Source organism: Papaver somniferum, chromosome 5 (genome assembly GCF_003573695.1).
Source record: "Papaver somniferum cultivar HN1 chromosome 5, ASM357369v1, whole genome shotgun sequence".
Lineage (NCBI taxonomy): Eukaryota > Viridiplantae > Streptophyta > Magnoliopsida > Ranunculales > Papaveraceae > Papaver > Papaver somniferum.
The window spans coordinates 11,428,628-11,455,757 of record NC_039362.1 but is presented as its reverse complement, the minus strand read 5'-3'; the positions used below and the strand labels follow the sequence as shown (position 1 = coordinate 11,455,757).

Genomic DNA, 27,130 nt, shown 5'->3' with positions numbered 1-27,130 from the left:
ATGAAAACCAAACAATTTCTTATTCTACGAGATTTTAACTTCTCCGCACATGTAATAGGGTTGGAGGGAGTATTTACGAAGTCAAGGTTCCCTACACACTAAAACCATAAACAGTAAAAAGTGTAAATATCAGTGGAAGGTTGAATTCAATTTGACACACTTCCATCATTTATTTAGAAATGTAGGAACAGTTGTGGTTGTTGAGCCTATTCTTCTTCTTCTTCAAAACATTTCATATTTTTTCTGCTTGAATGCAGCAAGTAGAGAAAAAAGTTTTACTTGGATGGATTATTTCAAACTATGACAGTCTACCATGTGTTTGATAATATTGTTCATCATATCAGTTGAACCAACACTTCTCGTTCATTTTGATCAAGCTCCCGAGTCTCAATCGATGTCATCTACCGCTGTTTTCCGTTACTCCATTGTAGGACTAAATGGTTCTCAAATTTGCCAAAGACATCCAAAGTGCATTACATGCGAATTTTGGTAGTTTGGTACCAATCAAAACTAAGGGTCATGGAGGTCGTCGATTTGTTTTCAGAGTATGTCAATATTTTTGCATTTGTTTTTCTTGTTTCTTATTTGTATTTTAACAAACTGAAGTCACTGAAACCTTAATGGCACTGTTATCATGATTGTTTCTTTTGCAGCTTGTAAATCTAACCAAGACGGATATCATCACAGTCGGGAACAGCTGCCTCTTCCGTTGCACCGATTGCATTCTTGTATGGTATGTTTATCGTTTGAGCCTTTATAAAATGGTTTTACAAAATCATCTAAAAGCAAATAAGAGAAAATTTATAAATGAACTTGTATCTTAGATATTACAAGACCAAGTGTGAGGCTGACTACCAGATTCCCAGGAGTAACCACTAAGGAATTCAACATCCAAGTGGTTGCCGAGTTTTCGGAGCCAGTCTTCGGTTTTCAGATCTCTGGAGTAGAGGTTGTAGGGGGCAGTATTACAAGGCAGGTGATGTGGTAACACTCGAAACTAAATGCATCAAAGTGAGTGTTGAGGTTTTCACTTTTAAGAAATTCTTGCAGATTTGAAGAGCATACAAAAACTATATACTCGTTGATGATCCTCGGAGGTACTGAGAGTGAGATATCCGTTTTCATTCCCGAAGGAAAAGCAAATGACATTTCTGTAAATCTAAATCTTGCCTCCGACCAATTGGAAACAAGGAAGTGTAAGAGCTGTTCTTTCTCTTTTAGACAAGATATCTCAATGCATTTACGAATGGCTCTTATGTCCAAGTTTCCACAGATTCGACCCCTGCAATATCTGCTCTACTACACTCGTTCGTAACTGCTGGACTATTGGCAACATCACTAACAGCTGCTGTTCTTACCCTTTCCTCTACAAATCTTGTAGCAATAGGTGCTTCAGGTAGCGGGACTAGCAACGTCGTAATTTCAGATCCATCAATGAATCTTTTGGTATGTATTACAGATATTTGATAGTGGTAATGCAGAATCATTTAAAGAGTCTAGGAATATAAGCTGGACAGAACTGTTACAAAAGCTTTATGGTTTGGGTATGCATGTATCCCATAGTTTTTGTTATTCTTTGCGTAGGGCATGGTCGGACACCTTCAAGTATTTGTCTTTTCAGACAGGATGTCGCGTAATCTACCTCTGTAGTATACTGAGACAACAAAAGGACTCAGATGGCTGATTCCTCGTGAGGACCTTCCATGGAAGAAGGAAAAGTCATCTATCTGGAACTATTATTCTTTGTCTAATAATGAAAATGAGATTTCATTAAGTCAACAAGATGAATTAGAAGTCATGAATGGCTCGGAGATCAGTGGTCTGCAAGAGCTACCATATGTGGGCATAAAAAATACATTCTATGGACAACCTCTTGATGCTGATGAATATTTCATTCATTTCATGGTGAGTTTTTAGTGCACATGGTTAAGTTTCTGAATTTATTTCTGTAAGAACTTATGAATCGAAATCCTTCACCGGTTTTCTGACAGAGACAAGAACCATTAGCCGCAATGTATCTTATGACGGCGGAGAATTATACTGGGTAATAACCATTTTCCTAATTATAAATAAATGTAATACTGAGATTGTACTATAAACAGATGGAGAGACTTGGAGATGAACTTGTTTTGGCTAGGAATTGGTTGTGGCGGTTTACTAGTAAGCCATTTTCTAATTGTACTTTTCCTAACATGGAGGACTGGAACATCTGTTCACTTTACGCTATCGGTACCAAGATTTGAGCTCTTTCTTTTGGTCCTCATCCTCCCTTGTATCTCTCAATCAGCAGCATTTGTCCTTAGAGGTATCAAGCTAAACAATCAAACTTCTATTTCCTTGTCAGACAACTTTTGTCATTTTAGTGTTTTGTATATTGATACCATTTGCCGTTTACATAGGCCATACAACAGCAGGAATTATCACAGGCGCATTGTTGTTAGCTATACCTGTAGCAGTTATCTTATCGGTCAGCCTATTCTTGATAGTTGCAGTATTCACCAATAATTTTGTCCAATACAAGGAAATTACCTACAAAAATGTTAATAAACCATGGAATACGAAGATGCTTGATCTGTTCATAGGGAATAGTACACAAGGCAAGTGGTTCTACAAGGAAGGCATGCCTTCATCATTCCTCCCAGGATTTGGGTTGTTGTTCGAGGATAGGAAGGGTCCTCCAATTTTAGTTTCAGTTGATCATAATGACTCCAACAACGTACGCAAGTGGACCTACAGTAGTGAAAGTGGGATTGGAAGAATGAAGGTTGTGAACATAGTCAAAGACAGTGAAGCAGCTAAAATTTCCATATCTACGAAACTCCTTGGTTGTTCGAGATCAGCCTATGTAATTCTAGACCTTCTACGAAGAGTCACTTTGGGATTCATCTCTGGAGCTTATTCATCACCTAGATCAAGCCAAAGTATTGTAGCCTTTTCTCTGACAGTAGTGCAGCTCTTGTGTCTGTTTGGTCTCAAACCGTATATTAGACGAGGGGTCCATGTCGCAGAGAGCGTATCCCTCTTATGTGAAGCATCCAGCTTCGGATTATTTATCTTCTTGGGACACAAGAGTTTCTTTGAAGACAGGACTTCGGGTATTGGAATGCTTACTCTCTTATTCACAAGCTTTTTAGCTCAACTTGTCAACGAGTGGTATGCTCTAATAAAATGCCTTGTGGAGCTCCCTCAACTTGGAAATGTATCATTCAATCTAGGAATAAAATGTGTCGCCAAGGGTCTCATCCTGCCTTTCCTCCCACGGAAGCATTGGCCAAGATTTCTGCATGGGTCGTCTCAGCCGGAAACCGGCTTAGTTCCAGTCATCCCACTTGGCTCAGAGACAAGGGACATTGGAGCAAGACATATTGATCACCCTTTAAGTGCCATGAGTGCAACTATTGTTCCTGTTCTGGGTCCTGGTTCGTCAAGCGTCACCAAAATCCAAGCACAAGGGTCCATGTTCTCAAAGACGCAATTAGTGAAGAAGGAAGTGGAAGAACAACGACGCAAAGGAATTGTTTTGGAGACTGACAATGAAGCAAGGAAGCTGAGACAATTGGCAAAGGTTAGTTTTCCTGGTTTTCCCGTCGTCGAGCAGGGTAGTTGCAGCTATTCCCAAGAGGGCGATTATTCTCTGACTCAAACAACACACTGTAGTACATAACTAATCAAAACATCTTACCAACAATGTATAAGGGGTTGTCTGTTTTTCTATGTAAAATCTTGACTTGGGTCCTTGTGTTTACTTATGGGTGATTTCTGAATCGAATATGACTAACAATTGGGGTAGATAGATGCATAGCGAGCCTCTAAGTTTCAGTGCTACAGTTTACAGCCAACAGCTAAACGAACTCGCATCTCCGGTTAAAATCCGACTTCAGTTATGGTGATTATTACCTTCCAACATGTTTTTTTTTTATTGCACCTGACTCGGCCTCCGGATCTGAGTCAACCCCGTGACTAGACATTAGTCAGATGTCAGATTGTTTTTTCTTTTCTTTTTTTTCTTCAAATTTTGAGTCAGGTCTACCTCACTACCTGACTCGGACCTGTTTGAGTCGGGTAACAAAATGTCCCGACTCATGGGACCAAGTTATTGGCTCCCATATTTTTGAGTCAGATGAGTCAAATCCGATTAAGAAACAAATATATTTATTCAGATTCAGAAGAGTCAGATGATTTCAATTAGATCTAGGTGAGTCAGATCAAAATCAGATCCAAGAAAAAAAAAAAAAAACACAAACATGGTGTTCATCGCCATTGACAAATACCAATAAGTCATTGTTATTTAAAGCCAAATCACATTTGGCTTGAAAACATGAGCGGAGCTAACATGGTGTTCATCACCATGGCCAAACACCAATAGTTCATTCTTGTATAAAGCCAAGTCACATTTGGCTTGACAACAGGGGCAGAGCTATTTCCAAGCTTTCCGGAGCTAAAGCCCACCATAAAGAATCCTAAACGCAATTTTTTTTTGCTGTAAAATTTAGAACGATTTTTTGGGCACCGTGGTTCATTTTTGGGACCGTTATAATAGGATAGGAGAATGTGTAGTGTGTGTTGAAATGTGATGTATGTTATTGGGAGAGAACTATAAGTGTGTGCAACACACATGAGAAATGTAAGAGAGACTGATAGAGTCGAGTCCTAGCTAAATATTCTCATATGTCATGTAAACTCAATTTGATTCAAATCGTCAGCAATTTAGACGTGAGATTTTTCAATTTTACTATGGTATCATCGAAGGGGAAGCTTAACCAAGTCGATCCTTAGACTTGACCTAAAATTTCATCACCACATGCACCATTAAATCGATTTTCTTCTGCTGTTGCAGCTGCTGATGCTGTTTTTCATCAACTTCTGTTGGTGCTTCATCCAAAATAAAATTCTCTGATGTAATTAGGTTTGTAATTGACTGATTCTCAAATATATCACAGTTGTTCATGAAGTTTGATTGAAGATTCATGGAGTATTTGGTATGGAGTATGTTCTTGGGGTTTTTTTGGACGAAATTAGTTTTTTTTTAATACATGCTACGTCAACAAGCAAGATTAAGCATGTATTTTGGATTTAGAATTCAGTTTAGTCCTTGAGCTCTTGGTTATTTTGGATTTCCAGTTTGGTTGTTTTGGATTTGAAATATCTTAACTCAACAACTAAAATTTGAGTCTCTGCTGGTAATCTCCAACTTTATCTGTAGATTACTTTATATTTGATCTCATGTGTTCAATTTCTACATAACTCATCCAATTTCACCTTCAACCGAAGTTTGCCATCATAATTAGCTTGTTTTTGCATCTAATTTCTTAATCAATATCTATTGTTTTTATTCCCTGATGTCAAAAGGGTCTGAGCGTGTTCTAGTCCTCTACACCAAGGTCTAGTTAGGGTGAAAACTTAAAGTCATTTCACTCGACTGGATTCAAAATTAAAAAAGTTTAGAGTTTATGGGAGTGCTTAATGACTCATTCTTCATACTTCCGACCTCAATTCATATTTCAAGGAAGTTATCACTGCCGTGTTGAAGTATCTTTCGGTTTTAATGATGTTTCTGCGTTTGGACTTCGAATTGGAGTTGGTGAGTTACATAAGTAAAAGTTGAAGTTCTTTGTTGAATTTGTATATATATAGTGTGCAACCTGGTGTTAAGTTTTGCATTTGTGTTCAATATGCAACCTATTGTTCTTCTATTTTTCATATTTCCTGAATAATACCGCTAAAGTTCATCTTCAATGGTGCTTTTTTACTTCCAGTTATTATGTGAGTGAATAATCCAAATTACTCAGGCCTTACGGAGAATAATCAAATGTTAATAATACATTTGAGAATTTGCTTCACAGTGCACTGCTACAATAACTGAAAATTAGGAATAAGTGATTTTGGGAATAATACTTCAATATGATCTTTAAAACAACATTTTGCATTTGTTTGGTGGTGCGTTACCACTTACCAATGATGCAATTTTTTTTCTTTCGGGTATTTTTATAACACATCAGTTGATAGTGGTGCTTGAAAACTCTGGGGTACCAAGATATACCACCAACTTTTTCTTAGGCAATCTATATGGACAAACTCAACACAAGTTCGAGAGTAAAAAGTGAAAACGTGGGGCTCTAACAACCACACCCAATATTTCGTTTAACAATCTATATGGACAAACTCCAAGATACTTTCAAGAGAATCAACTAGACAATCAGACTCAACCATTAGAAAAGTATATCAAAGAGTTATGTCTCAATTTCACAATTCAATCCGTAATCAAGCAAATCAGAATTTGCGAGCCTAATTGAATAAGAGAAATAACTTGGACGGTATCACAAACCAATATCCAAGCGTAAATCAATTCAATCGACAACCCAAAATCCGGAATCAAGAACTGATTGAACTTACGCACAACCTATGATATTGCAATTATAAAGAAAATATAATGCGGAAACGAAATAACACAGACACCAGAAATTTTGTTAACGAGGAAACCGCAAATGAAGAAAAACCCTGAGACCTATTCCAGCTTTGTACACCACATGTATTAAGCCTCTACATACACTAGCCTACTACCAATGAACTTCGGACTGAAATGTACTTGATCCCTAACCACTCTCACACTGATCAAGGTAAAATTGCGCTCCTTACGTATCTGAACCCCAGCAAGATTTTACGCACTTGATTCCCTTGGATGATCTCACCCACAACTAAGAGTTGCTACGACCCAAAGTCGAAGAATTGATAAACAAATCTGTCTCATACAGAAAAGTCTATTGAGATAGATAAATCTGTCTCCCACGGAAATACCTATGAGTTTTGTTTCGTCTTATGATAAATCAAGGTGCACACCAATTGATAAACCGAACTTATACTCCCGAAGAACAACCAAGTATTATAAATCACCTCACAATAATCTTAATCGTATGAAAGCGAAACAAGATATTGTGGAATCACAAACGATGAGATGAACATGTTTGTGACTACTTTTAATCTTACCTATCGGAGATAAATCTCAAGAAAATCTTAGAGAAGATATGACTCAATCACGATAGTAAAAGTAAGATCAGAACACACAACTACAAAGAAAATAGTTGGATCTGGCTTCAATCCCAATGAATTCTTTAAGTCGTTAAAGGTTAAAGGAGAATCGACTCTAGTCGCAACTAGTATCACACAGGAGGTGTGGGGATTAAGTTTCCCAGTTGCTAGAGTTCTCCCTTATATAGTCTTAACATCAGGGTTTGATAGCTTTGGAACAAAGAAATCAATATTCACCGTTAGATGAAACCTTATCTAAGAGCCAAGCTAAGTTTGCTTGAAACCAAAGAAATATCTCTCCACCGTTAGATGGTCTTACCTTGTTACACAAAAATGAAATGTACCTTCATTCAGATATGGGTAACCGTACTTAAACGTGTACACTAGGTTGGCTCAACAATAGTTAACAGAAGTTTGCCTTATGAACACTTTCATATCAACCTTATTCATCTTAACCACAACTAGTACAAATGACTCAAATGAAACTAGTTATAGAGTTGTTCAATTGTTTATATTCTCATAGAAGTATACAAGACAAAATTGAAGCAAAATCGGTTTGATTAACTCGAATCAATTCATCAACATTATAGCCACGATTTTCAAAAGATTGTAGTCCTTACTATATAAATATGTATTAGTTCATGGCATGCACAACCGATTCTAGAACATAACCCACTCAAGTATGCAAACGGGTACGCATACCTAAGTAGCCGGACTTGGACTATGTTCAACAGTACATGTACGCATACTACACCGATCTTCACCCGACCTCGCCAGTACACATACGGGTATGTATGCATACTACACCGGTCTTGGATCAACATATTTGCAACTACGCACATTATGTCAATCCAATTATGGTTAAGTGTTCTAAACTCTATTTCAATCATTGAAACAATTTTAGAGGACGACAATAGTTGTCTTACACAAACTATTAACATCAAAGCAATTTTCAAGTGATTTAATAATCAATACGAAACATTCTGAGTCTACATCGAATGTCTGTCTCACACAAATCATATAAGATTTTACCAGGAAATTTTCACATGATCATCTTTTGACTTTCGTCAAGAATATAAGATGAACTTGGTTAAAGCGAAAGCTTACCAACACATATTTCGAGAAATATGTAAGCGAGTTAAACTCAGCTAGAAATATCAAATGTGTATAAATCGAATATTATATAGCTATACGACTTTTGTCTCAATATAGGAGATAGAGTACAAATAGACTTTCTGAGTGATAGAGTTTCAGTCTCCACATACCTTTGTTTATGAAGCTCCACAAGCTCTCCTTAGTAGTTCTTCGTTTTCAATTGATGAACACCGTGAAGTCTAAATCTCAACTACACATTATATCCTAGTCTGAGACATAGTTATAAGTATACTAGAAATCAAGACTTATAGTATTGATCACTAAAATTGACAACAAGCTTGAGATATAAACGCTTGCTAGTTTGACCGAGCAGTGCTCTAACAAAAACTCAATCAAGGAAAGTGCCTAGAGTTCTCTCTCTCTCTTTCTATCTCTCTATCTCTCTCTCTCTCGAGATTAGAACGTTTACAGAAACAAGTCTGTGAACCTAATCAACACATACAGTACTTGAATTGTACCAAAGCCCAATGTTCAAGTATTAATTAAGTCTTATCCAACAACAAGGTTGGACCTAGGAACTGTGATTAATCAACCACACAACCTGTGGTATTTCAATTATAAAGGTAAACAATATAATGCTGAAAAAGAAATAACACATACACCGGAAATTTCGTTAACGAGGAAACCGCAGATGCAGAAAACCCCCGGAACCTAGTCCAGGTTGAACACCAAACTGTACTAAACTGCTACAAACACTAGCCTACTACCAATTAACTTCATTCTAAAATGTAGTTGTTAGAGCACTGCTCGGTCGAACTCGCAAGCGTTGCTATCTCAAGCTTGTTTGTCAATGTTATTGATCAAAACTATGAGTCTTGATTTCTAGTCTACTTATAGATGCCTCGGACTAGGACAAAGATTGTGTAGTTGAGTCGTAGACTTCACGACGTTCATCATTTGAAGACGAAGAACTACGAAGGACAGCTTGTGGAACTTCAACAACAAAAGGTATGTGGAGACTGAAACTCATGTATCACTTGGAAAGTCTATTTCTACTCTATCTCCTATATTGAGACATAAGTCGTGTTACGATATAGTTTTCTATTATACACATTTGAGATTTCGAGCTGAGTTTAACTCGCTTACATATTTCTCGAAATATGTATTGGTAATCTTTCGCTTCGACCAAGTTCATCTTATATTCTTGACGAAAGTTAAAAGATGATCATGTTAAAATTGTCGAGTAACATCTTACATGGTTTGTGTGATACTAAAACTAATAGTTTTATTACAAATTTACTAAACTAAAACCAAGATACAATAAAAAATACAACTAAAACAATACTATCAATATACAGTTACTAAAGGATATTGAACTGGAAAAACAAGAAAAATAATAATTACAGACTCGATTAACACTAAAACTTTGTTGAAAGGTAAAGTACACAGAAACTGACATAAAATATCAAGTAGAAGTGACCGACCCATTCACATATCAAATGGGGTTTGTGCTTACTGTTGTGATATAATGAAAAATGCAGTTGCGACACATTCCTGGAATTTTAGAAAGAATATGCTTCCTATAATGACAATAAGTTCACCTTGGTCAGAATTTACGGACGATCTAGTACTCTAATAAAGGACCAAGGTGTTATAGTAACTAAGCTTGGCTTATGGATAAATCAGCAAAGATATTTTCTTTGGTTGCCTAGTTCAATGCTCAACAATATTATCCCAAATACTAAAAACAAAAACCAAATCAAAAAACTCTCAAAAGGACCTAATCTGGATCAAAAAAAAAAGACAATTGCAAGGAAAGCCATAATTCCTTGTTAGAGAAACCAACAAACACTGAGATCATTTGGTGTAGACTTGGAATGTTTCGTTATGGTTATTCAATAACTTGAAAATTGATTTGATGCTAATTACGCCTCTTGAATCTCAGCAGGATTCTGCGCAATTGATTCTCTTAGACGATGTCACCCACGACTAAGAGTTTCTTCAACCTCAATTGAAGACTTTAAACCAAATCTGTTTTCCATAGGGTAAGCCTATATAATTGATTTCCTGATTTACGATCTAAACATATGATCAGATCAAACGATAGATCCTGGTAATGGAAATCGATATCAACCTAGAGCTACCCACTCGTTTAGTACAAACTAAACCATTACAATAACCTACTAGTTCATGCGACGCATTGCTGGATATCTCCGACAGTATTCTATAACTAAGAAGAAATTCGACATCATTGTCCTCTTCTTCTTCTATCCTTAAAAAGTAACCTAGAGACTGGCCGTATCTGTATACGTTAAGGAGATTAAAGACTAGGTTTAAGTTGTTCTTGTTATGATCAAAATGAGAGGAAGCAAATCTTGGATCATGCAAAATTGATTTGTACCAGTACTTACTTGCGCAGCTCCATTTGGCTAGATCCCGAGCTGATAATCTGATGGCAATGTTTTCCAAGATTAGTTCCCCAGGAAGATGTGGACGTTCAGAGTTGAGTTCATCATCATCATCATCGATTTTAGTTCTTATAAGCCGCTGTTCTCACAGACCATGAAAGGTTTCCTGTTTCTCGAATACGTGACATCCATTAGCGCAATCGCTAGAATTAGGACACCTCAATTATAAATGCAAACTCTGAGAACCAACCGGATATCCACATCCGGACCGCCTCCCAGCCTTGACCACCGTTCGGCCTTGAACCTCTCCAGAACCAACTGGACTTTAATGGTCTGAGTACATAATTGTCAAGGTCAGGATTACTCTCAGTAGTATCAGTGTTGCTATCACTAGCATCACAAGTTGTCAGATGATGAGTTTGTAGAAATTACAAGCATAAGAATCCTCGCACATCAGTCATGTTCTCAGGTTTGGGCTTGGGCTGGAGTTTCCAACAAGGACATAACAAGCTAATAAATTCAAGAATTGAGATGGTAAAGTCTATGTGCCTGAATTGTTTATACCATAACTACAGGTACTAGAGACTGCCAACAGATAGAACATTTTCATGACAAGACATGGATATGCAACTAGAATGTAAACCATTCAAATTGAAAATTACCACCAGTTTTCGAAACAAAGCTGATTCTAAGATTTGAAATAACAATGCCTTGTGAAAACAAGACCTAGAAGAATTTGAGCAAACAACTCGCCGAAGCTTTTGGAAGACTTGAAATATTTGCCATTAGCCTTTTGCTTTTCCCATGTGAAATGGACTCAAAAGAAACATCCAATGCTTGCAAAGCTTTTGCATTATTCAAAATTAGTTTCAACCATCTCATCTCCCTTTCATTGCCAGTAAATTTGTCAAAGCTAACTAACTTGAGATGCTCTAGAAAAGAACATCTGGTAGCCACCTTTCCAACTGCCCAACCATCATCTTCATTGTAGTGGTTGTCTTCACCCCCATCATCACCTGAATTGTCACTGTTGTCTTCTTCTTCGCCAGCGAAAGCCGGAACAAACTAAATTTAAAATTAAAAAGATTGACACACCTTAAGTATAACAGGTTAGCGAATGTAATCCAAAATTTGGTTTGTGATGTATCTAATGAGGGAAAAATGTTTTGTGTGTTTGTGACTTACCCCTTCAAAATCGAGTGATACTAGATTAGGTGTTTTTTCGAGCAAACCAATTAGTGCTTTACCAACGGTTACTTTCTGAGTCAGATGCAACTGGTTCAAATTATGATATGAAGGTAAAGTGTTCAATAAATCGTCTGCAACAGAGAGAACCTGTTCATAACAAGGCAATATGAGTACGGCTTTCCATAGAACAACACAAACATAAACATACGAAAGATAGCAGCATGCAAGCAGTATTACCTGTAGGGTTCGGACAGAAATTTGCAGATAAGCCACATGTGTAATTGCTCGAAGAAACTTACTTACAACTGCACCATAATCAATCATCGCACCAAATTCTTCATAGAAAAAGTCAATGTGTACTTCAACTAGTTTTGGGATGCTAGACAGTGCATAATCCTTCGCTGGCCTACCTTTGTAGGTGAGAGACTCTAGACTTGGTGCATGAATTTTGAGAACACAGTTCAGAAAACCATCTTCTTCTTCCACATTTAAAATTAATAAGAATTTCAGTGCAGGATTTGAAATACAAAAATTCTTCATATCAGACCAGGTGCAGCTTACCATACACAAAATCTCTAGTACTGGGCAATTGGAAAAGAGTTGCTCATTCCAGCACTCATCTATAAATTCCACTCCAATAAGCATAAGTCTTCTTAATCGTGGAAAAGATATATATTCAGGAAAACAGATACCAGGGCTTGAACATAGCTTCAAATTAGTTAATGACTCACAAGTATAAATTGATGATGGCATCGAAATTGGGTTTTCTTGGTTCAATATGAGAGTGAGTACTTCAACTTTGTGACTTATTGCTGTGGAGATCCACTTTCTAATTTGAGGTTCGCTCAAGTGGACATCTGATTCGAGAAAGAACTCCTCTATGTTTGACTCATCGTGAAGCTCCAACGCTGTATCCACAAAATTCATAAATTTATTGACCTGCGAGGAACCCTCGAACTCAAAATGAAGGCTAGGGATAGACCTCCATATGTATTTCCATCGTTTAGATAATACACTAGCCCGAGCAGCATCGCAAGTAGGAACAAAATAGAGAATATGGTGAAGAAGTGAGGCTGGCAAGTTGCTAATCCTATCTTCTGCCTCACTCATATTGTTTTGTTGAGTATACGGATAATTCTGTTTAAAATAAATAAAAATGAAAGTAAGTGATCAAATGAAAATTCAGATCAACATGAAATTAGTCGGGTCAAAATGCAGAAGCTACAAAACAATCAGAGAAACTAGAGAATCTTAAGAGACCAAATATAGCTCTAGAAAACATTTACATGACTGTTTAAAGGAATAGATCATTATGTACTGGGATTTTTACATTCAGAAAAGAAAAAAAGAAGGTTCTGACCCTATAATGTACACTAAGACTTCTCCGCGAAAGCTCTCGACTACTCAAAATTTCTGGAAACACAATACCCTCCTGATCATGTTTCTATGATGAATGCATATGCTATCTGTTGTGATCTAAACTCTTGGCCTGATGCTACATTTCCTATAGTCATCTTGGGTTAAGTTGGGGCTTGAACAAGGTAGACGTTTGTTGTTGTCCTGGTATCTAGTTAGGGATAAATGAACTGGAATTAAGTGTTGCTCTCTCTTCCTATGTTGTGAAAGGCGCCCTAAGCGCACGAATCTCCCAAGGGGAGCGTAGGCAATAAAGCGCCCTAGGCGCCAATATGTGTACAGTTTTTTTTTTCCACGAGCTCCGAGGCGCCCCATATCGCCTCGTCTGGAGCCTAACACAACATAGCTCTCTTCTACATGGAATTTACCTAACTAGTTATGCCTGGACTCATGGCCTTTAGAGCAACTTGTACTTGTAGCAGTGCGTTTAAATTACCCTAACTTTGTTATTCCCTATTGGATTCTTCTCTCTAGTCGTACAGTGTTACTGTCTGAAAATCCTAATTCAGTTCAACTAAATCGTCAAGAATTCTTCTATGATCAAAAAAATCGTATTAGTATGGTCATGTTAGCATCTAATGGTTATCACACATCTCAGTTATTGATATAAAGGCCACACAAAGATGAATCTAACTCTAAAACCCAACAAATTTGATGAAACTACTTACCAGTAGTGATGTTGGACTGCAGAGAGACTTGGTTTGGGACATAATCGAGTTGTTGATTATCAGAAGTTTCTATAGCAATTTCGCCTCTTTCAATAGTTGATTCGATTAATTTTTGGGGTTTTTTACATAGAAGGAGGGCAGAGATGCTGGAAAAGTTAGAGCAAAACAAATTGACTGAGAAATTGAGGTCTAAGTGGTATTTTTAGTGTACTCCCTTTTGGAGTTTGAAGAGGAGGGAAGGGAGTATAGTACTGTGGCAAGTGCTAAATTAAGAAGAACGATTTTTTAGGGATCATGGTTTTTTGGGGTGTATGGTCTTATTAGGCCAACCTTCCTATATTTTTAAGGGGTGTCCTAAAATTAGGTAAATATCCATTTACCCTTTACTTTAACTTAAATTAAAACTAACTTAATAACTATATAAATCTAATCATATACTCCTACATTTAATCTAAATGAATTTATTAACTAATATCAAAATCAAATCAAAATCGAAAGAGCAATCAAAAATTTTTAGTTTTGAAAAAAATTTTATTCTCTTCTTCTTCTCTCTTTCCTTGACGTTCCTCGTTCGATTGAAAAACCCATCAATCTTTTTAATTCATTTTTGGATAGGAAAATTGAGTAGAAATCATCAAAATATGGTTTAAATGGATGTTAAAGTGGCATGTTCGGTTAGGAATAGTTTTAAAAAAACTAGTTTTGTAACCGAACATTCTGAAACCAAGAACACGAAGAACACTTCGGTTATCACGAATTTAATTTTTCATAACCGAACTCAGAGTTCGGTTGGTTCGCGAAAAATTCTAAAACTAGTTAGTAACCGAACTCTACCCATAATACAAAAAAAAAATGTAACCGAACTGTGTTATTTTTCCTACTATGTTGAGTTATGATATAACCGAACTTTACCTACCTTGTTCGATTGGTTCGCAAAAATTTCTAAAACTATCTAGTAACCGAACTCTACTTATATTCCAAAAAGAATTTTTTTTTGCCAATGTAACCGAACTGTGTTATTTTGCCTACTATGTTGAGTTTCAATTTAACCGAACTTGTTCCACTATGTTCGGTTTGTTCGCAAAAAATCTTGACAAACCGAACTCTTCACTAATTGCATACATGTGGAGTTCGGTTAGATATGTTGTTGGGTTAAAGTTTGCGAACCAACCGAACATTACTCTGTAAGTCCTATAAACAAAGTTCGGTAACCTGCGTGTATGGAAAAGGTAACCGAACAACTAAAAACCTCCATTAAAGAACGAGTTCGATAACCTGCGTATATGGAAAAGGTAACCGAACTACACTTTCAGATGAGTTCGGTAACCTGTTCTTCACATAAGGTAACCGAACAAGCCCAAATCTACCCTAAAAATTTACAGTTTTTTGAAAATTTGGAGCAATTCAACCAACATTATCTAAGTTTGAAACATACTTGGGTACCCAAATACTCTTCCTTCGGCTGTGGTTGGTAAAATCCTTTGTTTTTCATGGTTTCCTTCTTTATCTTCTCCAACTTTACTCTCTCAATAATTTTGCTTTTTTTTTTTAAAAAAAAAGCCATCTGATTTTTTAATCTCATTAATTATCTTTAACTTAATCATTTTACTAATCACTACGCTAACTATTATTAACACTAACTAATCATTATCAAAAAATTAATCAAGAGGGTAATTTAGGTATTAATATAAATATCTAGATAAGGGGTGACCTAGATTTACTTCTAATGTCTTTACCCAAAATAAAACCATGGTCCCCCAAAATAACCATTGTCCCCAAAAAACCGTTCATTAAAAAGCCTACGGACGATTTTGAGGCCCAATAATGCAGGAGACTATTGTTGAGTGAAGTGTGGTCTACTTTTTTTTTTCTTTTTTTGTAAGTGATGGATATCACACAAAATTCTAATGAGAATGGGATATTAGGATGGTATAGTCGTCGGGTGGTATCACCAGTGTCCTAAGCTCAAAAACTTGTGTAAAACAAGAATACACCATGATAAATTTCTCCGATAAGAAGGGAACAAGGTTGAATTGCACCATGAGAAGTTTGAGAATGCTAAAAATTTATAGTTCAGAGTAAATGCCATGTAATTTGAATCATTTGATCCTAAATCATTCATTTTAGAAAAAGTTTTGCTGGCATTGTTTTAGATCATATATGATATAACAACACCATGACCAAACATGTGGTATTTTGTGATGTTATGTAGATGAAATTTTATCCCCAATTACAACATATCAAACTTTAAGCAACAAAAAATATTCAGCCGTATTTTGAAGGGAAAATACGTATAATGGAAAGAAAAATATTAACCTCGATAGTTTGAGCACTATGCTGGAACACAAAAAAAAGGTAATGATGAAGTAAACTTCAAAACCCCTTAACCAACTATTTTTCTTAGTGACTATTTTCTTTAATCAATTAGTATTAATTCGGTCGATTAATTGATGTTTAATTTTATTAACCTAGAATCAACTTATGTTAATTGATCACCACACATGAAATTTTATGATTTTTGTGTATAAACATCAACAAGAATCGATTGATGTCATGTCCGGGTAGGACGATTCCGTATTGACGTTCTTCACTCACGAAGAACACTCAGAATCAGTGGACACAACTTAGTGAATAAACTATTTGTTAGAATCGGTGATTTCTTTTTTTTTTATATAAAGTTAGTATAATATTAATTTAGGCAATATAGTATAAAAAATAAGAAATTTCTTGCTTATTGAAATCATTACAAATGACACTAGAGTTTTGGACTTTCTGCTTTAAGTAAGCAGACATATGTTGAAGTTTCAGTATTCTTGCTTTTGAGCCATTAAGTCCGTCGTTGGATTTTGTTCCCTGTTGATATATTTAACTGAGCTTGTGGATTATTTTGAAGAACATTTTTTCGCTTCTTCAATTATGTTTTCCACCTTCCATGGAATTTCTAGAATTCCATTGTTTATTATATGCATTAGCTTTTTGCAATCTGTAACCATGGACACAAAGGAAAAAATATTATTATGTAGACTTTTGCCTACCTTGAGTAAAGCTTATTCCTCTGCATGAATCACTGAAGTTGTGCTGTCCCAATCAGCCTATGTAGATGTACAAAATGTTATCCCATTATAGATGTACATGTAAACCGATTATGCTATACTCATAAATATATAAATATATATATATATATATATTTATTTATTTATTTATTTATTCATAGTTTTTGGAAATCAGTACATTACATAGATTAATTAAGAGATTAGCACATCACGTATAGGATAATTTAGTATGTATATTCTTGAATCTTGCTTATTAGTATATCGTTAATGAACCTCCGAGCATGTTTGTTCAACACGCTATATTCCCTCGCGTGCATGCACCTTCGTCCACCATTCTGTATTTGCCATAGGCTACAAAACTGTTCCACCTGAGATTAAACAAATTACATTTTTATATGCATACATCAAACGATGATAAAGGGATAAACATGTTAAATTAATCACTTCCCCAAAAGATGCACCAGTCTTTTATATTTTTCTAATCCATGTCCGTTTTGATGTGACTTTTTGAAAACCTAAAATTCCATCGGGACTCAATTTTGTAGTTGAAGATGTCTCATCCAAGGAATTGTTGAAGAAGAATTATATTTTAGTCACGTCGGTTAAAGAATTTTTTACGAATTATGGTAAGAGGCTTACCATTGTTTTTGAGTCCTACATTGTGGACATACTAGATGGTAATACCAAAGAAGACACAAAGACTTTCATTTACATTGTATTGAAGCTCAATTTGCACAATCTGACACTCTTTTTTTCTTCAAATTAGAAGGATGATGGAATTCTTGAAGGAAAAATAGCACACTGACAATGATGCATGGTATTGATTGGACTTCTTTTTCTCTCTTTTTTTCCCATGTTGTTGTGATGTTATAATATTAGTTGTTATACGTTTAAAAGCGTTAAGCAGCTAGGTTAGTATTGTTTATCTTAATTCTAAATTATGCTCGATTTTTAGTTGGATTTCATGGATTTTAATCTTTAGATATTAGAGATTGCTTTAGTTATCATGTGAGGTTGTCAAGCTATGTAATCCGTCTAATCCGTATCAAAAACATTAAAGATTCTCCTATGAAACTATATATGTTTTTCTAAAACTTCAAAGTGAGTCTTCTTCTCCGCATTTGCTAAATCATGACCAACTTCATTTGTTTGTGTTCTTCACTGCCGCAGCAGCGTTGGGTTTGGTAGAAGCTCTTCTCTTTCTCGGATGTTCTCCTCTAATTCTGCTTCCATGTTGAGATCTATTTTTTCACTACCAAGAAAAACATATTGTTCATACCCATTGTTGTGTTATATAGAGTCGACTTGGAAAAAGTTAAAATTTTCATTTTGGGTTAGGGCTCAAACCTATGTATACGGGAAATGGAAAAAAAGCGTAGAATTTTTCAATTGATCGGGTGAGGTAATTAAACGTAGTAGGCCACGTCCATCTCAAATACCAGAAACACCCTGAACTTAAATCCTGGTCTATTTTATGTAGAGTCGTCCGTAAAATATATGAGATCTAGGGCAAAAAATTTTAGGGATTTTTTTTTAATGTTAATTTTTATCTATATACATATAAATCGACCGAAGATGAAAAACTAACCACTCATAAGAATCTTCGAAACTTCATTTAACTACAATTAAATCATGACTCTAACTAAGAAAACTCAACAAACAAAAACCTAGAAAAACATAACATTATTCAAATAAAATTATAAGATACATGTATTATTTCCCACTTTTATATACGAAAAGTATCATACATATCACATTTATCACGTAATTTTAAAATGAAAAAAATAACACATGAATCATACATGAGAAAACAAATCGAAAACTTATGTTGTGTCAGACGTTTATTAGAATTACTCATACAAGATGTTTAAAACTCTACATTCCTACCAAAAATGAGCGCAATTCGAGATAGAAAATCTCACCATCTACATATTTTAATTTCAATTGTTAACTTTGAACGACTGATATTCAAAGGGACATACGGTGGTATTATACATCTCGAATTGTGCTCATTTTTTTTAGGAATGTAGATTCTTATAAGAGGAATATATCATCAAAATATTAGACTTAAATTTATTGTCGTTTGGGCTTTGAGGAGAAAATGGCGCAAATCATGTATGATCTTGTCCATCTAAGAGTGTCCATGGATCCTCCCTCAAACCTAAAAATAAATGAAATAATTGTAATAGTATTTTCTCATGTTAAAAGCTTAATTTTGTAGTAGTATCAAAAACCTATAAATAAATGCAGTAATATCATGTTAATTTTCCACAAAATTGCATCACTGGTGTGGTCTGATAAGGATCACTATGTGAAAAGTCCAATTGTTGTGTATTCGAAGTCTATACTCCATAGAGAGTCAGAGTGAATAAATTTAGAATGTCATTATTGATATGTGTGAGCAAATTCTATTCATAGCTCGCAAAATTTCCATACATATATTATTATTCACTGTAGTTGTAATCCCACTCTAAATAAAAAGGGTTACCTAATAATTTCCTATTTTGATTAGTTCCTTAATTAATTAATTTGATTTTCTGCCAAAATTTTAGTAAGTAGGGGTGATTGACTATCGGTCAAAACTATGAAAATCACCGGACATTTCCCAAATACACCTATAAGCACAACCTATGCAAAACCCCACTTTTCACAAATCATAAATGAATACTACATGTTCTACATAGAAGACATTTTTCTATGGGAATTTAAATATCACAAAGTCAATTGTAATGGTGAAAGCAACCAATACTTGGAGGCACAAATGTACTTATAAACTAATAAACTTTTTTTTTATATTTATTCAGTATGTAAACCATGGGTATTTGTAAAGCTCCAATTGTTTACTAAAGTTGGATTGAGGTTTACTAATTTCTTTGTAAGTTTTATGAAAAGACGAGGGTACCCAAATACACCACAATATTTTATTTATCCACCTATAAATCATCTACCGAAAGTGATTATCTATGGACAAAGTCAAGACAATACAACAAATCGGTTCACATTTAGTGTGATCGTCTATGGATACAAAATCGATACAATACGACAACAAGATAACTTGTGTGATTAACTATGGATACAAGATCGAGAAAATACAACACCGAAGTATGATACTTGATATAGGCTCGGACTTAACCAAACTCTATAGGATCACATCAAATATATGCGGATTTAACGTTTGTGTATTTTACTTTTAATTATAATAAACAATTATAATTGCGGAAATAGAAAAGTAAAAGACACAGCAATATTTTGTTAACGAGGAAACTCCAAATGCAAAAAAACACCAGGACCTAGTCCATAATTGACAGAAATAAGCCGTTATACAAAATCCACACCAACTTCGTATAGTTGAGACCAAGCAACTACCCCTAGTTCACTTAGTTTCCTCAACATCCTTGCGCTTCCGTCTTCGATGAGTGCACGCACTGGAACGATTCCTTTGGATTATATTCCAAACAGTCTAGGAACAACAAATCTGTTTGGTAACAACTCTTTCGATTCTTTCAAGATAAAGATATCTCAAGTCATACGCAAAGGCTCTTCCGTTTAATCTAATAAACTCCTTTTCCTGGTTAGATCAATCTATCCAATAACTACCAAAGTAGTCAAGTTAGATTCACAATCAATCGATATAGATTCCAACAAGAAACTATAAAATGATGCCGATCTCGCACAACTAATCAATCGAATAAATCCGATTCTAGTTGGATCCCATCCTATCAAGGTTTGTGCACACCCAAAAATATGAGAACTAAAAAAAAAAAATTGTTTTCCTTCAAATATTATTTAATCTTCAATAAACACCTGCACAACACCACTTGAATCTCTTGTGATCAATCACATACAGGACGGAGTCTGCTAACAATGGGTTATCATAAGATGTCTTTAGATCTACAAACAGTTCTAAAAATCCCGTCGATACTTCGATCTAGTTTGAGTGAATCTTATATCAGAAGAGAAGATTCTCACAAATAAACAAAATAGGTGCCACCAAAGTTTGAACAACCGTTAGTCAATCAAATCAATTGAAAACTAATAACACTGCAACTATCTAGTTTCCCACCAACGGTACTCATAGAGATTCTTGATCCCACAGAAGTCCTTAAACGAGCGGTCGTAAGAGATTTCGCCTAATTAGGGTACTTTCCTCTCCCATTAGACGGCTCTAGCAGAAACAACAAAAAAATGAAGTTCGCCTGGCTCTTAGGATAGTTTGCTAGAAATGCAAACTTCAGTATTTATAGACCAAGGATGTTTGGACACCAAGAAATTTCCAAAATCGAAAATATTCTCAATAGAAAATCTCCAATTAGTAAATGCAATAGAAAATCTCTAATTCCAATAAATGCTTGTCCAAAATTTCCAGAATCTCTCAATAGAAAATCTCCAATTAGTAAATGCACATTACTAATTTTTATTCTCTAGAAATATGCATTTATTTGCTGGTAATTAAAGCATATAAAACCAAAAATCTTAATTAAAAGATTCTCAATTTATTTCGGCAGAGGATATCCATGAGTACTAAGGAATATCTTTGAACAATAAATGATAAGAGTTATTGTACGTGTTCAAAGTATGTTGACATATTTTCACTGTAAATTCATATTCATATTAACATGGAATTACATTCTTGGAATCGGTTATACCACACATCCAAACAAGTTTAGAATTGGTTCACATGTAATCCAAGACTACTATGTGATTGATCAAATATCAAGTCACATTCATGAATTCAATCGGTTCTACCAATCACTAGGATCAGTTATACCTTAATATTGAATACTTGTGATCGAACACACAAGTTACCAGGACCGGTTACATGAGTTACCAGGATCGTTTACATCAATTACCATGATCGGTTACCATATACTCATGGTATTCCTTGTGATTGGTCACAACAGTTACCAGGATCCGTTATACCAATTACCAGGATCGGTTACACCAATTAACAAGACCGGTTACACCAATTACCAGGACCTGTTACACCAATTACCAAGACCAATTACACCAATTAACAGGACCGGTTACACCAATTACAAGGATCGATTACACAACACTCTGTGATCGGTCACAACAATTACTAGGGTTGGTCACACCAATTACAAATATCGATCATACCATCTCATGGTGATAACTTATGATTGGTTACACCAATTAATAAAAACTAGTCATACCAAATCATAAGTCAGGCATTGTGATTACTTATACCAAGATTCATAACAAGTTACGATCGGTTCTACCATCTCACACATATTGGTAATCTAAAGATTTACAATGAATAGACGTACCAATAAGCCTAGTGATTTCCCTTTCGATTCATACAACAAGTTCACGAATGTACTTTCTTTAAACAAATGTAAAACATTGTTTCCTAGAATGAAATCTTCACTATAACCTATTCACATAATCATAACAGTATATACAAGATTATGTCGATGTCATATCTACGAAGTTCAAAAGATAAGTGTTATACTTCGTAGTTGAATTCCCTACTACTATGATCATACAAATATGACCCTGTCACATCACTAGAGTAATGTATACACTATGTACAATATATATAACTTTACAATTATGTTTTCAATATAACACGAATGGAAAGATATGTTCGGAATGAAATAGTTCAAGTCAATATTACTAACCTCAAGAGGAAGGATGATGTCGTCGTTGTAGTTCACTTCTTCTTAAAATTCTTCAGGTATTCGGAGTAATACTTGTATGTCTCAATATTCCTAGACTTTCTAGTCTAACCTAAATGTGACTACTCGTTTTCCCGTAGTCTACATAATGTATACAACTCAGAGAATCAGATGCTAATTAGTATCGATACCTCTGTTGAACTGATAATGCTAAGTAGTAAAAGATATTAAAGATCCCAATAATAACGAAGAACACAAATATAATGTAAAAGCTTTTAAGTTATCATGAGACACAGGAGATTACGTGGTTCGACTTTTGTCTACATCCACAGGGTAATGAGTGATTGTTTTGTATTAAGTTATGGTGGTTACAAAGATCTTAAATGCTTCCCAAAGTAATAGAGAGAACTCAATTTGAAGTAAATATTTAAGTTCTAAACATTAAAGAGGTATAAGCTTAAGACTAGATTTTCTCTCCTAGATATTGAATGCCCTTAGTTTGTTGGTGAGGCTTGGTATTTATAGCCCATTCTGATCCAGGTATATCTTTGCTACCTCTGGGTCCATCGTTCGCTGATATACTTTTCGTACAAATGGTACCTTCATTTACCGCATACTTTATTCAGTCGAACCCTTCCACCTCAGTTGACCCATGTTCCTTCGGGAACTTCCCAACCTTAGTACAGGTTGTACCTTCCTTCACCGCCAGACTCTGCCAATCGGGTTCTGCCACATCGTCTCTCTCCACGTGCCTTGATTATGCGTGTATATAAGAGATTTGTGAATTTAATTCTGATTAGATATATCATCTACCTTTGTCCCTTCGTCAGCTGCCTCCTTGTAGACTAGGCTTTTACTCTTCTCATCTCACCCGTCGAGGCATCCTTTCTTGGGACGAGATAAAGTAGATCTACGAAGGTATCCTCTGTCACTTGGATTTCTCTGCGTAGCGAGGGATTCACAGTTATCTTGTATACGGCCACTAAGATCGTGACACGTGCTCCGAGGAATATTGGTATTCATAGTTTTCCCATTTTCTTTCAATCCTATTATTTGGTAGGATTGGAAGAAAATTTTCGTTACGCCGCCATTTTTGCACATACTGATGGGTAGTCCCTATATCTCCTTTCATGCAATAACTTCCCCTTGAATTTTGGGACACCAAATTTTTGGATTCTTCAGCCGCTTATAAGAAGAGAATTAAGAGGAGGAATTTTCATTAACTCCTTTTTCTTTCCCTTGAACTGCCGCGCTCTGTCTCTCTCACACAAATTTTCTTCCACCATCGACTGTTGATCTTTCCTTCATTTCACCAAAGATTTTTGGTTCAACACCTGATCATCATATATAAATAAGTGGTGCTCTTCTCTTTAATGTTTCCTTTCATGTCTCTCTATGCTTGATTCTATCTCTGCTTTTCCGACTGAGAGGTTGTTGATGTCGCTGTTGTACTTGCATGTGAGAATATCAATTCTACTTCACTTGTTTATGTTGCATGAGAACTTGGTCTTGATTCCATTTTGTATTTTGATGACGATTCTGCCATGACTGTTCTTCCTCTGCAACCTCATCCATGGTGATGAATAACCCTTGATCTTGCCTTATGATGAGTCTAGACCGTGCCCTTTGTTTGGTTTAATAAAACCCATGCCCAAAGTATGCTGGTTTTTTCCCCTGATTTTCTTTTGTGTCGACCACAATTCTCATCTTCCATTGTTGATGGGATGTTTTCTCCTGTTGATGTTAGGGATAATGAGACTTCCGAAGAATCCTACGAAGAAGGAACGAAGGCCCTCTTTGTCTACGGACCCACCTCCGAGGATGGATCATCCTGATGCTACGCTATCTCCACCACCTGAGGATACTGAGATACCTACGAATACTGAGATGCTCGTGGCTCCTTAGGCTGTTGCGGATCTTGAGATATGAGAATTTGCTGCTGAAAATATTCCACCTCCCTCTCCTCATTATGAGCTCCAGAGGCTTCAATTGCGTGACAAGGATAGATATGCTCATCTATCCTTAGCTGAGATCTCCAATTCTTTTCGCCTCCATAAGTACAAAATTTCCTTTGTTAATGGCCCTGACGTTCTTACCGAGTCCACGATTCGGAGTTTCCCTTATGATGAGAATACCCTTTTGATTAGCGTTGGCAAGCTAGCCGCAAGTATGTTCCTCACTTTGTTTAGTAGAAAGGATCCCTTCTACTATGACGTCTTGTCTACCAGGGATGACCCGGTGAACAAGCCTCAGGTCCGAGGAATTATGCAATATACTGGTAGTTTCTGGCGTGCCCTTTGTGAGAGTTGGTATCGTAGTAAGGGGAAGACCACTTTCAAGTATTATGACCCTTTCGCTGATGGAAGATCTAAGCAAGAGGATTATACCCCTTCCAACTTCAATGCTACGTATGCTGGTACTATTCAGAAAAGTAATCTTCTTCCTTGGAGTGTTGGCCCTCGTCGTATCCATGTTACTGCTAGGCATATTAGTGAAGGTAATATCCTTCGTTTGCTGGAGGAGATTGACAAGACTGGTTTGACTTTCATTCCTTATTCCGCTAGACTGCATTTGCTGAAGTCTGACCGCATCCGTCTTGATCATGATGATCGTTGGGCTCGTACTCCCCTTCGTTTGGTTGGTCCTTGTGCCTATGGTTTTACTACCGCAGATCCCAATGTCTCTCGTTCAGCTCGTTCTTTGCCCGATAAGTATGATGGGTATCAGCCTTGGGTTTTCAATCCTGCTGCTTCTCATGAGGTAATCTTCGTTTCTATTTGTATGCTTTGATATCTTTTTCTGATATTCTGATGGATTTCTTTTGCAGTATGCCCCTTCTTCTTCTGCTGGAACTGCTCCAGCCCCTGCTGCCAAGATTGCTTCGGGCACTGCTGGTAACTCTGTAGCCACTATGACTAGAAAGAGAAAGGATTCAACTGACACAACCATGCCAACACCTGCGTAGGTAAGGATCATGCTATGCATTTGTTCTTGTAGGTTCCATAGTATCTTTCCCCTGATCCTTAGCTGGCGCATGTGTTTTTCCACGGTCCTCCAAGAGAAAGGGTAAGCTAAAGGCTGTTATCGATCTTGAGGCATCAGATGAGGATCTCAAAGTTTGTGAGGAAGTGCCGGATGATGAAGATATGGAGGATGTGGAGGATACTGGCCTCAGCCCTCATTTGATGATATCGAGGAAGATTTTTCTAAGGGTAACCCATTCCCAACCGTGCTGACTCAGTGGAGGGTGAGAATCTCCTAGATGGTGTTGAGGCTCCGTTGATCAACCATGTTAGTGTTCAAGCTCTAACTCCTACTTTGTCTCCCAGAGTACCTTCGTTTTCTTACCCTGGCGGAGCATTTCCTGTTGTTTCAGCTGCTGCTAAGGCTATTATTGTAGCTTCTAAGAGTCTTCCTACTTCTCCATCTACTTCTCTTCAATCAAGTGGTTCATTTGCTAAGGTTGTTACCCCCGTGGTGAGGGATGGCATCTCAGACTCGCAGCCGAAGAAGAAGGTTGTGATTTCACTAGCTAGATTCTCCTTCAATGCTACACCCACTTCACTAGGGAGTGCTCGGTCTGTTTCTACTGCCCCCGTCAGCAAAGTTATTGGACCTCCACCTTCGTCACCAGATTGGACTGTACTGGGCAATATTCCTTCTACTGGTGATATGGACTTAGGTGGTGCTCAAGCTCTTTCTTCAATTCCTAGCTCATCCACCATGCCATCTCTTCTTCGTGGTGAGGGCTCAACAATGGTTCCCCATGTTCGCTCTCAAGCGGCTGAGGGAGTTGCTGCTGAGTCTGGCCAGGATAAACTTCCTGAGAACTTGAGCCTTGGTAATTCTGATGAAGCCATTCTGAGAGACTCAAAGTGTCATTTTTCTGTTGGAGTTAATCATCATTATATGTATAGTTCTTTTGAGGTAGCTTCGCAGCTGGATGTGCTATCTGCTCAGTACCGTGCTGCTAAAGACTTTTTCTTTGAACCGGATTACCTTCGCTCTAGTCAGAGCTTTGGTGAGATCCGTAGGGGTAGCATCCGAGATATGGAGGCTTTCATGGATACTTACGCCGATTTCCTCCCTCGATTCTCAGCATTTTCAGTAAGTGATTCTTGTCTTACTGTTTTACTTCTTGTTTTGATCCTTCATCTGCTCTTATACTACTTTTTTGGAAGCTTCGTAAGCAGATCGATGTTGGTTGTACCTTGTTCAAGTTTTATAGAGCTAAGTGTACTCACTTGAGTGTTCTGTTGGAGCGTGCTCGGCAAGAATATTCCCTCGTTAGTGCGCAACAACCTTCGTTTGGTGATATTTCTTCTGCTTCTAAGATATCTTCGTTGGAGGATGATCTGAGGAAGGCTCAGAGATCCTTGGAGTCTTGTTTGTTGTCTCTTGAGAGAGCTAATAATACTGCTAAAGTTGCTGAGGATGGGCGCAAAGCTGCTGATTTCGCCTTGGCTGCTGATTCTGCCTTGGCTGCTGAGTCGTCCAAAGTTATAGGTTCGCTTCCTTCTTTCTTTAGCTTTGTGTGTATTGTCACTACGTTGCATAGTCCTGAGACAACCTATGCCTGCCAGTTGGTGGCTCTGATGAACTTAGGCATCTTCGGGATCAAGTAGCCAAGTTATCTT

At 36.6% G+C, this 27,130-nt stretch overlaps 2 protein-coding genes across 2 annotated transcripts; one reads left to right on the top strand and one right to left on the bottom strand.

Moving 5' to 3' along the window:
• Positions 1 to 1,776: 1,776 nt before the first annotated feature.
• LOC113278760 lies at positions 1,777 to 3,664 on the top strand. The gene is made up of 3 exons (XM_026527514.1): positions 1,777 to 1,905; positions 2,103 to 2,305; positions 2,400 to 3,664. The coding sequence occupies exons 2-3, from the start codon at positions 2,119 to 2,121 to the stop codon at positions 3,662 to 3,664; spliced, it is 1,452 nt and encodes a 483-aa protein (XP_026383299.1). The 5' UTR covers positions 1,777 to 1,905; positions 2,103 to 2,118.
• Positions 3,665 to 11,154: 7,490 nt separating this feature from the next.
• Positions 11,155 to 13,999, bottom strand: LOC113277267 (putative F-box/FBD/LRR-repeat protein At1g78760). The gene is made up of 4 exons (XM_026526404.1): positions 13,802 to 13,999; positions 11,955 to 12,854; positions 11,715 to 11,864; positions 11,155 to 11,594 (listed from the first exon to the last, which is right to left on the bottom strand). The coding sequence occupies exons 1-4, from the start codon at positions 13,841 to 13,843 to the stop codon at positions 11,256 to 11,258; spliced, it is 1,431 nt and encodes a 476-aa protein (XP_026382189.1). The 5' UTR covers positions 13,844 to 13,999; the 3' UTR covers positions 11,155 to 11,255.
• Between the last annotated feature and the right edge of the window lie 13,131 nt (positions 14,000 to 27,130).

Coding starts and splice junctions, on each gene's coding strand:
- LOC113278760 (XM_026527514.1), top strand. CDS start 2,119: ATGAACTTGTTTTGGCTAGGAATTGGTTGTGGCGGTTTACTAGTAAGC. Junction 2,306..2,399: donor AGCAGCATTTGTCCTTAGAG/GTATCAAGCTAA, acceptor CCGTTTACATAG/GCCATACAACAGCAGGAATT.
- LOC113277267 (XM_026526404.1), bottom strand. CDS start 13,843: ATGTCCCAAACCAAGTCTCTCTGCAGTCCAACATCACTACTG. Junction 12,855..13,801: donor GCAGTCCAACATCACTACTG/GTAAGTAGTTTC, acceptor TATTTTAAACAG/AATTATCCGTATACTCAACA. Junction 11,595..11,714: donor TATCACTCGATTTTGAAGGG/GTAAGTCACAAA, acceptor TTTTAAATTTAG/TTTGTTCCGGCTTTCGCTGG.